Source organism: Eubalaena glacialis, chromosome 9 (assembly GCF_028564815.1).
Source record: "Eubalaena glacialis isolate mEubGla1 chromosome 9, mEubGla1.1.hap2.+ XY, whole genome shotgun sequence".
Lineage (NCBI taxonomy): Eukaryota > Metazoa > Chordata > Mammalia > Artiodactyla > Balaenidae > Eubalaena > Eubalaena glacialis.
This window is the reverse complement of record NC_083724.1, coordinates 36,813,633-36,829,065: the sequence shown is the minus strand read 5'-3', so window position 1 is coordinate 36,829,065 and position 15,433 is coordinate 36,813,633. Positions and strand designations below refer to the sequence as shown.

General features: G+C 50.3%; 1 protein-coding gene across 1 annotated transcript in view; it reads right to left on the bottom strand.

Moving 5' to 3' along the window:
* PAX5 (paired box 5) overlaps positions 1-15,433 on the bottom strand; it is a 171,539-nt gene that overhangs the window by 110,944 nt on the left and 45,162 nt on the right. Inside the window, exon 6 of the mRNA XM_061201136.1 lies at positions 4,545-4,720. Within this exon, the coding sequence (XP_061057119.1) occupies positions 4,545-4,720 (176 nt within the window). The remainder of the gene's footprint in view (positions 1-4,544; positions 4,721-15,433) is intronic.

The window sequence follows — 15,433 nt, the reverse complement described above, 5'->3', positions numbered from 1 at the left end:
ACTCCATTTGACAACTGTGAGCTTTTATGGGCTTTAGTGAAGGCTCAAAAGCCAGATTAATAGCCTAGTGTTGGTTAATAGTCTGCCGAGAGTAAATACGGCAGGCTGTGCTTGGTGGCGGCCTTCCTGGTGGCCAGAGGAGGGACCAGCTCCCGCCAGGAGCTCAGCACCCACCACAGCATCAATGCAACTTTTACTGAAACAGATGCCACTGTTCGAAACACACGCACACGTACCACCCACCGTTGTTTCCTTTTTTTTTTTCTCTTCTCCTCCAGGTGATTTTTACTCACTCCACGTGTAGGGAAAACAGAATCGCTTTTTCAATAACTATTTTGAAAAGGAAGTGTTTCATTGCCCCAGGAGTGTGTATATATTAACCCCTTCCACCCAGGGACAAGGGTTTACTAAGTTCCCTCATAAAAGGGAGAAGCCTGGGACTTCCCTGGTGGCGCAGTGGTTAAGAATCCACCTGCCAATGCAGGGGACATGGGTTCAAGCCCTGGTCCGGGAAGATCCCACATGTCGCAGAGCAACTAAGCCCGTGTGCCACAACTACAGAGCCTGTGCTCTAGAGCCCGCGAGCCACAACTACTGAGCCTGCGTGTCACAACTACTGAAGCCCATGAGCCTAGAGCCCATGCTCCACAACAAGAGAAGCCACCGAAGTGAGAAGCCCGCACACAGCAACGAAGAGTAGCCCCCGCTCGCCGCAACTAGAAAAAGCCCGAGCACAGCAATGAAGACCCAACGTAGCCAATAAATAAATAAATTTATTAAAATAAGGGAGAAGCCTGGGCCCACCCACCCAAGGCAGCTCTTGGCAGGAAAAGCAGCCAGGTGAGGGCGGGCTCTGAGATCGTGGAAGTGACAGGCGGGACTCCAGCCTGGCCCTGAAGAGGAATGTTCTTCCCTTGGGCAGTTAGGGGTGGGTGATTAAGGAGGACTTGACCACCCAAGCCTATGGCAAGAATCTGAGGGTTCTACAATGACCAGCAGACTCTAGCTGCAAAAGGCCAGTTCTGAAAACCAGCCAGTCAGAAAACTGGCCCCTAGAATTGTTTGGGGACATGGAGGCCCATGTAACCATCTTGCACAAGATGGACAAAAGATCTTGAGGTCAGATTCCAGCTCTGCATCCTCGACAAGTCCCCTTTGGGCCTGAAAATGGGGTGAACAGTCTGGAAAAAAATGTTCCAATCGCAAAATGGAGCTCACAAATCTTGCTTAACCTGTGTAGCAGGCAGTTACATGGAGAGTCCGATGAGAGGATGGATGTGAAAGACCTTAGAAGACTGTAGAGGATCACATATAGGTGAGGAGGATCACTGCCGCTATTGTTAGGCTATTGCTGTGCTGTTGTTGTCACCATCACAATTACTACTGTCCCAGATATGGCAACAGAGGTCCAGAGAAAAAGTGACTTGCCCAGCCGGGCAGAAGCCGGTCTCAAGTCAAACTCCCCCATCTCCAAGGCCGGCACACGATCTTTCTTCCCCACAGACTGCCACTAGACCGTGGAGACCAGATGCTCACAAACGGAAGAGGCGTCAGTATCAGCAGACAGAGCTCTGGGCCCCTTCCTGGCACCGCCGCCACGCACTCTGGGCTCACAAGGCAAGGTCGCCAGCGGGCACAAGGGGCTCAAGGAACCCGTACCCTTGACGCCTCCCTTACCAGCCTGTGGCCCCTTGCTCGGCCGACATTTGTCCAAAGTGACTGGGAGTGGGGAGCAAGGGTATGTCATTCATAGTCCAGTGCCTGCGTGTGTGCCCGGCAGCCCCGTGGCCTCACCTCCCATCTCTCCTCATTACGCCCCATTACGGGGAGGTGAAGCAGATAAACCAGAAAGCACTGAGTCAGTCATTATCCTATCGGCAGGCCCTGCCTCAGAACCCACACGGTCAGACAGGCCCTCAGCGTGTCCACGTCATTCTGAAGGACACTGCATGGCCAGACTGCTAGAAACAGAGTTTGTGATTCAGGTCTCCTCCCCTGAGGCCCACCTCTACATGGGCCTAATGACCTGTCCCCTAATGTCGCCTCCTCCATGACTTCCTCCCTGTGCTCCCAGCAGAGGCAACATCTCCATTCATCAGGGTCCATAGAACCTTCTCCCTCACCTTGCAGGTTCTGAATCCATGTCACACTGCCCCTGTGTGGCTGGAGGCTGAGCTGATGCCTGATTCATCCCATCCTCCCTGCCCTGGGTGCCGGCACTGTGCCAGGCTCACAGCCAGCATGTAAGAAATACGCTGGATAAATGAGCATCTGAGCGTCTGAGCAAGTGAGTGAATGGATACCTGGATGGACTCCTGTCACATACGAAGCCCTATAGTCTGCCCAGGCTTCCAGGGCATTCCACGCTGGATGAACTATGATTAGACTCTGAGTTTCCATGAGAATCACATGAAACACAGGGAAACACAATCCCTAACACCTAATGTGTTAATTCACCTAATGAATTAAGTAAATAAGGGCTTAATAGAAATGCCAGAGGTTTTGTGCAGAGGTATGGCCCTCGCTTGCTGGGTGACCTCAGACAAACCCTATCCTTTCTCTGGGCCTCTAGAAAATGAGGGGGTTGATAGCTTGCTTCTTTAGTCCCTGCTGGCTCTAAAATTCCGTAATATTGTCAAAGGTTTGCACGTAATTTTTCTCCCAGATTCTGGAGGGAAATGTAGGCCTCATCCAAGGAAGGTTCCGGGTTGAGTTTCTTTTCTTTCTCCTCCTGGGTCAGATGGAATGTGGCTTCGGCCATCTCTCCGAAGGGCTCTGAGTGGGAGAGGCTGCCTGTGATGGAAACAGACTCCCTGAAGCCCAGGAACTAGAGCGTGTGAGATCAGCTCTTACCAGCACATACGACTATGTCATTCCCAGAGGAGGTGTCACTCGACTTGCAGGAGAAAGACTGAAATCCTGAGCACAGTCTACGAGACCAGGCCCAGCTCCCCAGAATCTCCTCCCACCCTCCCCAGCCCACTCCCTGAAGCCCAGTCACACTTTCTTTCCATTCCTCACTCCTGCCACACTCCCCCTGACCTCAGGGTCTTTGCACTCACTATTCCCTCTGCCAGGCACGTTCTCCCCACCACATCCCTTCGGGGCTCAGCATAAGCCATTGTGGTCTCCAGGCTGGCTCAGCATCTGCTTTATACCTTTAGAGCACCTCAGACATCCCCTCCTCAGCGCCTAGTGCATCTGTAATCCGTGACCCTTTGAGTAATCCTTCTTTATTGTGATTCTTCTACACATCTGTAGGCTCCCTGAGGGCAGGTCCAAGCCTGTCTTGTTCACTCATGTACCTAGTGACCGGCTCCATGCCTTGCATATAATAAACACTCATCAGTGTTTGTTAAGTGAATACATGACTTGCTGGGTGGCCTTAGGCAAGTCTCTTTGCCTCTCTGGGCCTCAGTTTCCCCGTCTGAAAACAAAGTAGCTAGATGGTCTGTGAGAGCCCTCATAGGAACTGCACAGAGACAGCCAGACTATCATAGGATAGTGGTCCCTGAGGCCTTGCTCACTCCTCCCCGTCCAAGGTCCCCTCCAGCACCTATTCTCTCCACAGGAGCCTGTGCTGCAGCCTATACTGTTTTGAGTGGCTCTTTGGGAAAACTTCAGAAGCATCATCTAATCAGCCTGTAGAGGAAGCTCAGCAGGCCAGTCCTCCCCACCAGGACCAGCCAGCAAGTGCTGGGGAAAGTTACTACTCACAGGCCTCTGTGACTCACCCACCAGGTGGGAGCTCTCGGCAGGCAGGAGCCAAGTCTGAGCCGCCCGTGCCTGCGAGGTATACAGCCCAAAGCCTGTCACAGACGGGGCACCAGGAAACAGTCTCCTGAATCGAATCTGGTACTGGGGGGACCTTATCCAGGCCCCAAGAGCCTCTCACTGGGCAGAGCCTTTCTGATGCCATCTCTGCAGCCACAGGCAGTGACTGCTTCTTGGCCCAGGTTAGAGCAGGGAGCTGCTCAGCAAGGGATCATCCTGCTTCCTTCCCTCTCTTACAAATGACCCAGCTGTGAGTTTGTCCAATGAGACACTTCCTTATTTCCAGACTCTTGCATTCAGTTCTAAAAGCATGACAGGACAACGTGACGAGAAGGCTGACAGTAGGGGACACACCAGTGTCATCATAACCTGGTTTATGGCCATACGGTGCTTACGTATTTCCACCTGCACCCTGACTGACAGGATAATGACCCAAGACCACCTCAAGTGGCCCAGAAGATCATTACACCACCCTGTGCAAAGAGCCCTGGGAAAAGACACCACCCCTCAGCAATGGCAGAGCAGCCAGACACGGCACAACCCCCCGCCAGCCAGAGAGAGGAGGCACCAGGGCAAGCAATTGCAGAAGCCCCAGACACATCCTCCAGACCTCGTGGGATGCTGCCACTGGCCACGTTTGGCGGAGAACGAGAAGCCCGGCTCTGAGTAGAAGCTGGCACTCTCACCCACTCCCCGCTGAATGCCTTTGGGTGGGTTACCCAGGCCTGCGTGCAGGTGGCAGGTGTGGAGGCAGCGAGTCGGGGGCGTACCTGCTCGGGCTTGATGGGCTCGGCGGTGGTGAAGATGTCCGAGTAGTGCTGCCTCTCAAACACGCGGTCCAGCACCTCCAGCTGCTGCTGCGTGAACAGGTCTCCCCGCATCTGCTTCCGGAGGAAATCTCTGCCCGGCAGTGAGTGACCGTTCGGCACAGGAGACTCCTGAATACCTTTGATGAGCATGAGAGAGGAGGGGTGAGTGCAGGTCACGCAAGCTGCTGGGGAAGACATGTCAGACCCTGGATTGGGAAGAGGGCCTGAGAGACCCACGAGCCCAGCTCCTCCCCTGATGAGAGAGGAAACAGACAGGGGCTCAGTCAGGGGGGTCTTGGCCAAGGTTGCCCTGCTGGTTAGGCCAGAGCCAGCTTCCCACAGTCACAGGCCGGGCCCTGCATGAAGCATGCATCATTGTATCTAATCCTCACAATGAACCCTATGTAGATGGCATTATTTCCCCCACTTTGCAGATAAGAAAATTGAGGCGTAGAGAGATTAACTGATTTGCCTGAGGACTGGAGCTCGGGTTGACTCAGAGGCTTAACCACCAGGTGCCACCGCCTCTCCTGCTCTGAAGATCCCCTTGGAGGTATAGTTTTGTCCCAGAGCTGATGCCCTTCCCCGGGACAACTGCCACCACATCATGTGACCAGCCAACAAAACACTGTGTTAGGAAGGCTGTAAGGAAACAGATGCTCTCACACAATTCTGATGGGAGTCTACTGGTCACACACCTGTGATGGACAATTTGATAAAATCTATCAAGATCACAAATGCAAGTTCCCTTTGACAGACCAATTGTACCTCTGGGAAATTGTTTTACAGTTAGACTTACACATATGGGAAGTAATATATATGCAAGGTTCTAGTAGCAAAAGACTGGAAACAACCCAAGAGTTTATTTGTAGGAGCTGGTTAAATAAGTTATGGTATGCTTACACAGTAGAATACTGTATGGCAACAAAAAGGAAAGAGGATTCCATCTGTGAATTGATATGGAAAGATCTTCAAGATTCATCGTTAAATGAAAAATAAATAAACAAGATGCAGCACAGCATGTATAATATACAACGTTTTGGGCTTCCCTGGTGGCGCAGTGGTTAAGAATCCGCCTGCCAATGCAGGGGACATGGGTTCGAGCCCTGGTCCCGGAAGATCCCACATGCCACGGAGCAACTAAGCTCATGTGCCACAACTACTGAGCCTGTGCTCTATAGTCTGTGAGCTACAACTACTGAGCCCATGTGCTGCAACTACTGAAGCCTGTGCGCCCTAGAGCCCGTGCTCCGCAACAAAAGAAGCCATGGCAATGAGAAGGCCATGCACCGCAACGAAGAGTAGCCCCCGCTCACCACAACTAGAGAAAGCCCGCGCGCAGCAATGAAGACCCAACACAGCCAAAAATAAATAAATAAAATAAATAAATTTATCAAAAAAAATATATACAACGTTTTGTGTAAAAAAGGAAGAAAATAAGACTTTACACACATTGTGTGTGTGTGTATGTGTATACACACACACACATATATGGCTCTGGAAGGCAGCACGAGAAACATTTAGAGTGGTTACCCATTCAGGGAGGTAGGAGCTAAATGGATGGAGGCAAAGGGGAGGGAGACTTTTCAAAGCATGCTTGTTTTGTTTTGTTTTGTTTTGTTTTGTTTCGTTATAGAACTTTAAATGTATTGACTATTCAACAAAATGTAAATTACTAAGAAAGCACAGGATTAAGTTCTCTATGGGTTCTGTATTGTTAGCTCTTCACCGTGATGATGCCTACATTTCAGAGAAAATACTAGGAATTATCAATTAAAAATTAAATGGGTTGAAATATCTTTCATGAGCTTTGGGCTTGAACCATTCAAAATGAGAGAAAACAAGGAGGATGAAAGATTCCAGTGAGGAAATGGCCTGCAGGGCCATCATTCCCCAGGGCCCTCTGGGACCGAGTTGCTCGTGCAGGGCTGCCCAGAGACACTGCTGGAAGCCAGGCCCGGAGGTGAGGCTTGCCTTTGCCATTGGGAAGCCCCCGTGGGAAACCAGTGTGTGTCAGATCTCTCCCGGGCACGTGCCCTTACCCAAGGCCTTGCCCAATCCCCCTCCCACCCCCCACCCCGCCAGTCCACTGCCGCCCTAGACTTCATCCATCATGTCAAAACCCCACCCATGTGAGGAAGGAAGCCGAACCAAGGAGCTTGAAGCAGTGGGATATTGTGTCCCTGGGACACTGCCCCAGGTTGGTGTTTCCCCAACTGTCCTACCCAGGGCAACTGCAATACAGGCTCTGACATTTGAACAAAGACACCAGTGTTCACATGAGTGCTGGCCTTTCAGAGTCCCCCGTGGCGGCTGACAGCTCAGAGCACCCCAGCATCCTCGACAGGAAGGGCCTTTAGAGGTGGCTTAGGACGCCCCTGAGAAAATGGATCCCAGATCAATTTTGACCCAAGAGGATACCTAAGCTTGGCTGTAGACTGAATGACCAGACACCCCAACATGTGGGCCAAGGAGGGAGCAGGTCTCTCTGATTGATGTCCCCCAGTCTAAAGCCTGAGGCCCTCCCCTGGAAGCCTGTGACACCGGCCTTCCACGAGACAGGTCCCTGCTCCTGCCCACGGGACATCATCCTCAGAGACCCCTCTTTCGTCATGGCCTATATCCATGGGGATCATTCCCACAAGGGCACCAAGACTAGCAGGATGTGGGAGCTCACGGCCCAGCCTGTGTCTGCCCAGCAGTGTTCTCCCATTGGCTGGCATCCACCAAGTAGCCCATGTGTGCACAGGTACACACGCACACACACGCGCGCGCACACACACACACACACACACACACAGGAAGGAGGCTCAGCTGGCTCCTCCTCAGCTATTGCTCTGGCCAATCATCCTGGCCCCGGTCACTCCTGCCAAAGCTTGACCTTGGCCTGGGTCCCCAGTGCTCCCACTGAGTCTCTCCCTGTCAGAGAGACCACGTCCACTTTTAGGAGACTTCTCCCTGTCCACCAACTTCACTTATAGTCCCCAGCCCCCATCCTACCAGCCAGACCCTATTAAAGGCTCCTTCCTATCTGCCAGCTCCTGACATCTCCTGCCAAGGCTTCTCCCTGCTGAGCCCCCTTGGGCAGTGCCTGCCTCTTGCCTCCCACTCAGGCTGCCCCCTCAGACACTCCACATCTCTGCCCCTGGAGGAGGCCTCCCCCTGGCAGCCAGCCGGTCCTCCCGCTGATGTCCTCTCCCATGGGCTTCACAGGCTGGGCTCTGTGCACAGCTCAGAGCTCTGGAAAGGCAGAGCTGCACCTCCACTGAGGAAGCTCTGAGGAGATGGCTTGGCTGAGGGCTCCTGTGGGCAAGGTCACTGTCTGGTCACCAGGGAGACCCTGGCACAGAGTTAAGGCTCAGGGTACATGCTGACTCCAGTGCATGCACTGCGGGTCCTTGGAGGACCAGCCCCCCGCCCAGGACACCACACATTCTTCCGCACAGGCAGCCGCGCTGGGGCCTGCTCTGAGTCTTCCAGAAGGAAGGCTTACCGCGTCCCACTCGGGCCTTCTGACAGTCAGCCGCAGCACCATGGGCGGAGCCCAGGAGAGTGTCCAGGCTGTCTTGGTGACCCAGAGACTCGGAATGGAGGACTGGGAGCTGGGAAGAGGCACCTCTCCAGGCACTCGGCCCAATCCCGACCCCTCTGACTGCTCCCGCCTGCCAGCACCTGCACCTGCTTTCTCTCCTCGGGAAGGAGGTGAAGTCTACCTGCCACTTTGCACAGAAAGTCTGTCATTTCCTTAAGAAGGCCTGGGGCACTCCTAAATATACAATCATTTATTCATTCATTTAACAGATATTGATAAAGAGTTTACTCTGCACCAGGTAATATTTTAAAAAAACAAAACAAAAAACAGAGGATACAGTGACGACCAAGACAGGCCCCTCTTTGCAAAATAGAAAGGGCAGCCCACTTTAGTCAAGTGCTCACACAAACAGATATGATTACAAACTGTGATAAGTAGGAAAAGTGCCTAGAAATATATTCAAATGGCCATGTGTAATGACCTCACGGGGAGGAGTCAGGGAAGTCGCCCAAAGCGGAGTCATGCTCGAACTGAGAGCAGAGGACAAGATGTCAGCAGGGCAAAGCAGGGAATGGGATGGAGGGGGTGTGCCAGGCAGAGGAAATTAAAGGGACAGAGGGAGTGGGAGGAAGAGACCCCAGGAGACTCTGGAGAGGCAGGCGGGGGTCCAGTCAGGCAGCCACAGAGGCCACAATAGCCATGGAGGTCATCTGAGCCTCGCTGGTGGGAGGGGGGACCACGGAAGGGGGCTGGGGAGGCAATCGCCCTCCACATTTCTCAGTCCCAGGGCCTGAACTGCTAGTTCCTGTAGATCAGGCTGTGCTTGCTAAACCCTGCTCCCAAGGTCTGGAAAGACTAGGAACTGGCAAGATGAATTTTACATTCGTGCACATTTGAAGGTGATGCCTGGAGTCAGCCTGTCAGCCACAGGTGATCCACAGAGCCCATATGGAAGGTAAATCACTCCTCATCGGCGTGTGCCCTGTCGCCAGGACAAACACTAATCATGTGCATGCATGCCACCTCCTCCAGGGTGTCTTCCTTCATGCTTCAGTCACTGCTCCACCTGACCACTTTCTCCCTCATCTTAGGAGTCAAGCCCCTGGGCCCTTCACTCTCACATAGCACTGTTAGCTACCTTGGGGAGAAACACCACAATTAATTCATCTCTGCCTCCTCCACAGAGAACATCTGTGGAATAAACAAACAAATTAGTAATACCACCTTCACTCCACAGGTCTGGCCTGTAAATGTCACAGTCCCTCCATTTGACCCATTCATTCATTCGTTTGTTCGTTCTTCTCTCAACCAACCTTAGGGAGCAGGCGCTGGGCTAACGCTGGGCATAGAGTGATGAGCAAAAGCTGGCCCAGCCCTGTCCTCATGGAGTTACATCCAGTGGAAGAGGCAAATGTTAACTGAAAAATAATCAGACCAGTAAAGGTGCAAGTGTCAACCAAGACAAATATTCTGACAAAAAGGCTCATGGTTCTCAAAGGCCAGGGACATGGCTGATCCATCTCTGGGTACCGCAGACAGTGGGTGAGCATGAGCCAAACAGATTACATGCAAAGAGACGGCTACAAAAGTGAACACCAGAAAATCACACCCTGCACAAGGACAGGTCTGAACCTCCAGGCCTCCAATGGACGCTTCCACAGCGTTTCTCATCCACAAAGGTGCTGCCTCACTTCAATGGAGAATGTGATCTTGGAGACAGGCTCCAGAAGCACTTGGACCCACTGTATTCCAGGGAGAAAAATCTGAACTCACAATGTGAATGGTATGCTTAAATATATGGACAGACATGGGCAAAAGTACAAAGGTATACAGGGGGCATGGTATCTTTAAATCTTTTTTTCTACTCCAAATCAAATAATATGTAATAGACCCAGTGCTGGGCTTAGTCAACCATGGCTCGTAGAATTAACATTCTGGAAGCTAGTTTCAGGGGAGCAAGGGGCAGGAAGCGCCATCTCGGGGAGCAGAGAAATGCTGGCTTTAAATTTCAGGTTAAACCAATGTTATTCACAACCTGGCTTTGAAGCTAAAAGCTTTACACAATCGGGTCTGGTCACGCAAAGAGGGAGGAAGCAAAATAGCCTCAGATTCCCGTCTGTCAAGAGAAAGCTGTCTCCTGTGTGTCTTAAAAGATCATAAACCCATCGCGTTTTCTTCAGAGCACAGCACATTCAGGGGTTTTGCATTTTTCTTGGAGGGTTCTGGTTTGTTTCTTTAAAAATCATCATGTACTTTATGTCTGCAGATGCTCCCTGGGAAGAAAGAAAATAAAAACAAACAGGAATCTCCATAATTCCTTCTGGCATCATGGCCTTTGGGATGCAGCCCCAGCTGGAGGCTCCAGAGCCCAGGAAAGGAGGCTGGAGCTACTGGGTCAGTCTCTGGCCTTTCTCACAGTCCCATTTCCCTGCAGAGCCCAGCCCAAGCCAGAGCCCTGACACAGCCTCCTTTATCCTCATAGTTGCTCCTCAGCATGGCAGGGCAGTGGCAGGGCCCAGTGGGAAAAGGGTTGGGAGCCAGCAGACCTGGGTTCTAGCCCCAGCTCTGCCCTTACTTGCTGTGTGAGCCCAGACAGGTACCTCTCCCTCTCTGGGCCTCACATGACCCATCGATAAACTAAGGAGGCTGAGTCAGTTGTTTCTAACCATTTTCTCCTCCAAAAGCCACTGAGATTTTGTCTACTAAATAGTATTAAATGAGCATTAACCTATTTTTCCATTTTGGTTGTTTATGCAGTCTTTGTAGGGGACACCCCCCAATATTCATTCTACCCCTAAATGATGGCCAAACCTACCCAGGAGATCCCATTCTCTTTGCTAATACTTACTTTAAGAATGGACATGTGAGGAGAGGGGGACCTTGGAGGGGGCTTCTAGGAGAAAGTCAGAGACAGGAGAAATCTTTTTTTCTTCACTGGGCTGCATTCACCCTTAATCTTTTTGAAATTGTGAAAATAACTCCCGTGCCCCACCCTTACCCCAGGCTCTGAGGTCTTCTCCTAGTATGGCTGGCAGTGCTCCAAGGAGGCTGACTTCCAGCCAGTTTGCTGCTTCTGGACTCTGGCACCCACCATGCTCACAGCCCTGCCTCCCCTAATGAAGACAGGGATAGAGCCAGGTCTTGGTGGGTCATCTGCCACAGGAGTCTAGAGCCAGGGAGGTTGGGAACATTGAACTGGTGTGACCTGGGGCATTTCCAGCTAGGGTCAGGTGAGTCCAGGGAGCTTGGGGTTGGTCTTCCCAGATGGCTGCCATGGCTAATTCTTAAAGCAATCCATAAAGCAGAGACCAACCAAATTCAGACCATGCTAACTTGCAGCTTTAAGAAATTTTTTCTGATGCAATGGAAGCTTGCTGAGGGCAGTAGTGGCTCCAGAATTTTCTCCATAGGAGGTGATAGGCATGACTATGGGTTACAAAAGGGGGGGTGAGGGTAGACAGGGTACTTGTTCTGGGGCTACATCAGCAAAATGCCCTGCATACCACTGAAAGTGAGAGAGCATCATCTGTCCCTAGCTAAGAATACAGGGGTAGCGACAGAGATGATGGGGAACACAGGCTCTCCAAGCCCCACGATCTCCCACTGGATAGAACACTGCTCTGTGCCAGGGCTGAGCCAAGTTATTTTCGCATCCTTAAATTTCATTGATCCTCAGAACATCTGGGTGAGGTGTGTATTCTTACCCCATTTTACAGATGAGAAAACTGAGGCTCAGAGAGGATGAGTAACTGAGATCGCTCAGGTGGGACTTGGACCTCAGTCTCTTGTCTGCAGATCCAGTGCTCTCTCCACTTCCCTTTACTCCTCAGGTCAGCTACTAAGACTAAAGCCCTCTGTTTCCTTATCTGTAAACTGGGAACAATGGTAAGCAGGACCATCTCTAGGGCTTTTATAAGGATTAAATGAGATAATCCCTGTGACACACTTAGCACAAAGTTAGTGTCCAAACACCTTAAGCTATTGTCATCATCATTTACATCAGGAAAACCCTTCCAAGGCTGTCCCATGACAAAGCCCAAGCCTCCCAGGCCTCCATGACCTGCCCCTCCAGTCAAGGTCACCCTTCTAGTCACCCCCCAACACCATCCCAGTAAGCTACTCCTCATTCCCCAAGTGTCCCTGATGCCACTCCCTGACACCACTGTTCATTCCGTTCCCTCTGCTGACTCACCTTTTACCCCTGCCCATCAAAGGCTCAGCCTCTCTGAAGCACAAGGCTCAATTAATCACCCTATCTTCTAGGTCTCCTCAGCAAGTTGCATGGGCCACCACTATTATCCTGGATTTCACTCCTCACAACCCACCCTGTGAGGTCCCATCCTCTTGGAATCCCCATTTTATTGCTGAGGAAAGTGGAAGAGATAATAAGTAACTTGTTCAAGGTCACAGCAAGGTCACATGGCAGAGCACTTGCACACCTTTTAACACGTCTTAAGAGTCAAGCTGAGCACCGTGATGGATGTGATACAGCATACTAGGGAGGTTCAAATCCTCACTCTGTCTCTTACAAGCCTATGATACTTGAGAAACTTCTTTAACCTCTCTAATCCTCAGTTTTCTCATCCATAAAATGGAACAATACATAATGATACATGGGATCAATGAAAGAATTGAATGAGGATATATGTAAAATGCTTAGCATAGTACCTGGCACGTAGTTAGTACTCAATAAACCTGAGCTGTTTCTAGGATTATCCCAGTCATACCTCGTTTTATTGAGCTTTGCAGATAATTGCATTTTTTACAAATTGAAGGTTTGTGGCAACCCTGCATCAACAAGTCTATTGGTGCCATTTTCCAACAGCATTTGTTTGCTTCATGTCTCTGTGTCACATTTTGGTCATTCTCGTGATAGTTCAAACCCTCTACCAGCAAAAAGATTATGACTCACTGAAGGCTTAGATGACAGTGAGCATTTTTAGCAATAAAGTATTTTTCAATTAAGGTACATACATCATTTTTAGAAATAGTGCTATTGCAGACTTAATAGACTACAGTATAGGGTAAACATAACTTTTATATGCACTGGGAAGCCAAAAAATGTGTATGACTCCATTTATTGCGATAGTTGATTTACTGGGATGGTGTGGAACCAAATCCGAAATTTCTCCAAGGTATGCCTGTATTTCTTCCCTTCCCTGCTAAGAGTATAAGCTCTCTGAGGACAAAGCCCATGTCTGGCTCACCTCAAGCAAGGGAGATGCTAATCAATGTTTGTTGACTGAATGAGTGACCTGGGAAGACTTGAGGGGTTGCAGGTCCGAATGGTTCAGGGGAACTCAGTAATAGGATAGTGTCTGGCATCATCAGAGAACTCCGGAGAAAACCTTTGGAAGTGACCTCCATTATATCAGTGATCCCGGAGGAGAAAGAGTGAACCAAATAAGAGTTTATGTTCTACGTTCTAAGAAAGAGCTGAGGCAATTCACAAAATTTTAAACAAGAGGATGATAAACTACCAAAATTCAGTTGAGCGCTAAGCTTCCTGGTGACACACACCAAAAGGAAAACACAGCAAGTCTCATAGTGCTCAGAGCCCAACAACAACAACAAAATGCCATTAATTCTTCTACACAAAATAATTCACAGAGCTTCTCTTCTCTGCATGGTGTTTTGAATGATTAGGGTAACTCAGAGATGACTAACAACACAGAGGTGGGTCCTGGAGGAGGAAACATCAGAGCCAGACCTCAGATAAGGGGAAGGGACAAGGTGCTGGCATAAGGGGATAGGATTCCAGGCCCAGACAACTAACTTCAGTCGGCAACATTTCTAGAGCATCTATGTGAGCCAGGCCCTGTGCTGGGGATCAGGGTGGCAGGGCTGGAAAGGTCCCACGGCAGCCCAGAACCAAACTCTATGTTCCGGGTGATTTTATAAATGCCATCCTAAACCGGGGCAGCACGCTGAGAAAAATCAGAGCGGCATGGAGGAAAATTCCATTGGAACGACCATTATTCAGTCATTGGTTTCACTCAATCTTTCTTCTCGGAAGGGAAAACGCAAAATTGTAAAATTGCCGAATACGTTCAGGTTCGACCAGAGTGAATCTGATTGTGCCGTGTGTTACCCAATGAGTCATAGGCTGTCAGTGAGGGAAAGACCCCAAAGGACTGATGATTCCACACTCAGAAACGGCAAAGGGATTTGTTTGGGGCCAGAAGGCAGGTCCAAGGTGAGCTGAGCCTAGGAACACATGAGGCCCCTGATTCCTGTTCCAAGCCTCATGGATCCATTCATTCCTGAGCAGCATGCACCAAACTCCTGCTGAGTGTTTGGCCCTGCACTTGGCTCCTGAGCTAGAGAGGTAAGTTTTAACCCCTGTCTTCAAGTGGGGGACACAGACAAGTGAAAAGTCCCAATGCAGTACGGTAAGCCGCCCCGAGAGCCAAAGGCAGAGAAGCAAGCCTGAGAAGCAGAGGCAGCCGTGGGAACAAAACGGTAGTAGCCACTCCTTATACAGAGCTTACTCTGTGCCAGGCACTATTCTAAGCAACTTATCTGTTTAATCCTCACAACAACCCAGTGATGTCAAGTCTGTTATTGCCCCCTCCCATTTTACAGATGAGGAAACTGAGGCACAGGGAGCACCTTGCCCAAGGTCACACAGCTAAGAGATGGACGAGCTGGGATCCAAACCCAAGCAGTCTGGCTCCAGAGTCTGCTCCCGCCCCTACACTAAACCACTCCACTTAATCCAGACTGGGGGCAGGGGTGATCCAGAAAAGCTCCCTGGAAAAGATGAAACCCAAGTCTTAGGGATGAGTAGGAAGGAGTTAGCCAAAGAAAGGGGCAGGCAAGAAGTGCATTCTAACCAGAGGGCACAGCACATGCAAAGGTCTGGAGGCACAAAAAAGCCTGGTGCACCAGGGAATGGCTATAAGTCAGTAGGTTTAGAGGGCAGGAACTGGGGGAAGGGGAGGGAGTAAAGTGTGCAAGGCTTTTTCCTCCCCATTTAGTGGCCTGGTACTATTTTCTATTATCCAGAGCCTAATATATACTCTGATGTACAAACAGTACAAATACAGTATTGAAGCTCCCATGGTGTTGGTATGAAGAGATGGGATTTCTTTGTGCTTAAATGAATCAAGATGACCTCAAAGAATAGGCAGGAAGGAAGTAATACCTTATGCATTTCCACAGGACAAGTCTGTTCTCTCTAATCCGTACTGTCCAAGTCCATTACCTCGTACAGTAGTACCTAATTACTCCACCTTACAGAGAGATATGCACACTAATTAGGAAGGATGTTAACCACCATAGTGAAAATATTCCAAAGCAAATGAAATATTACTAA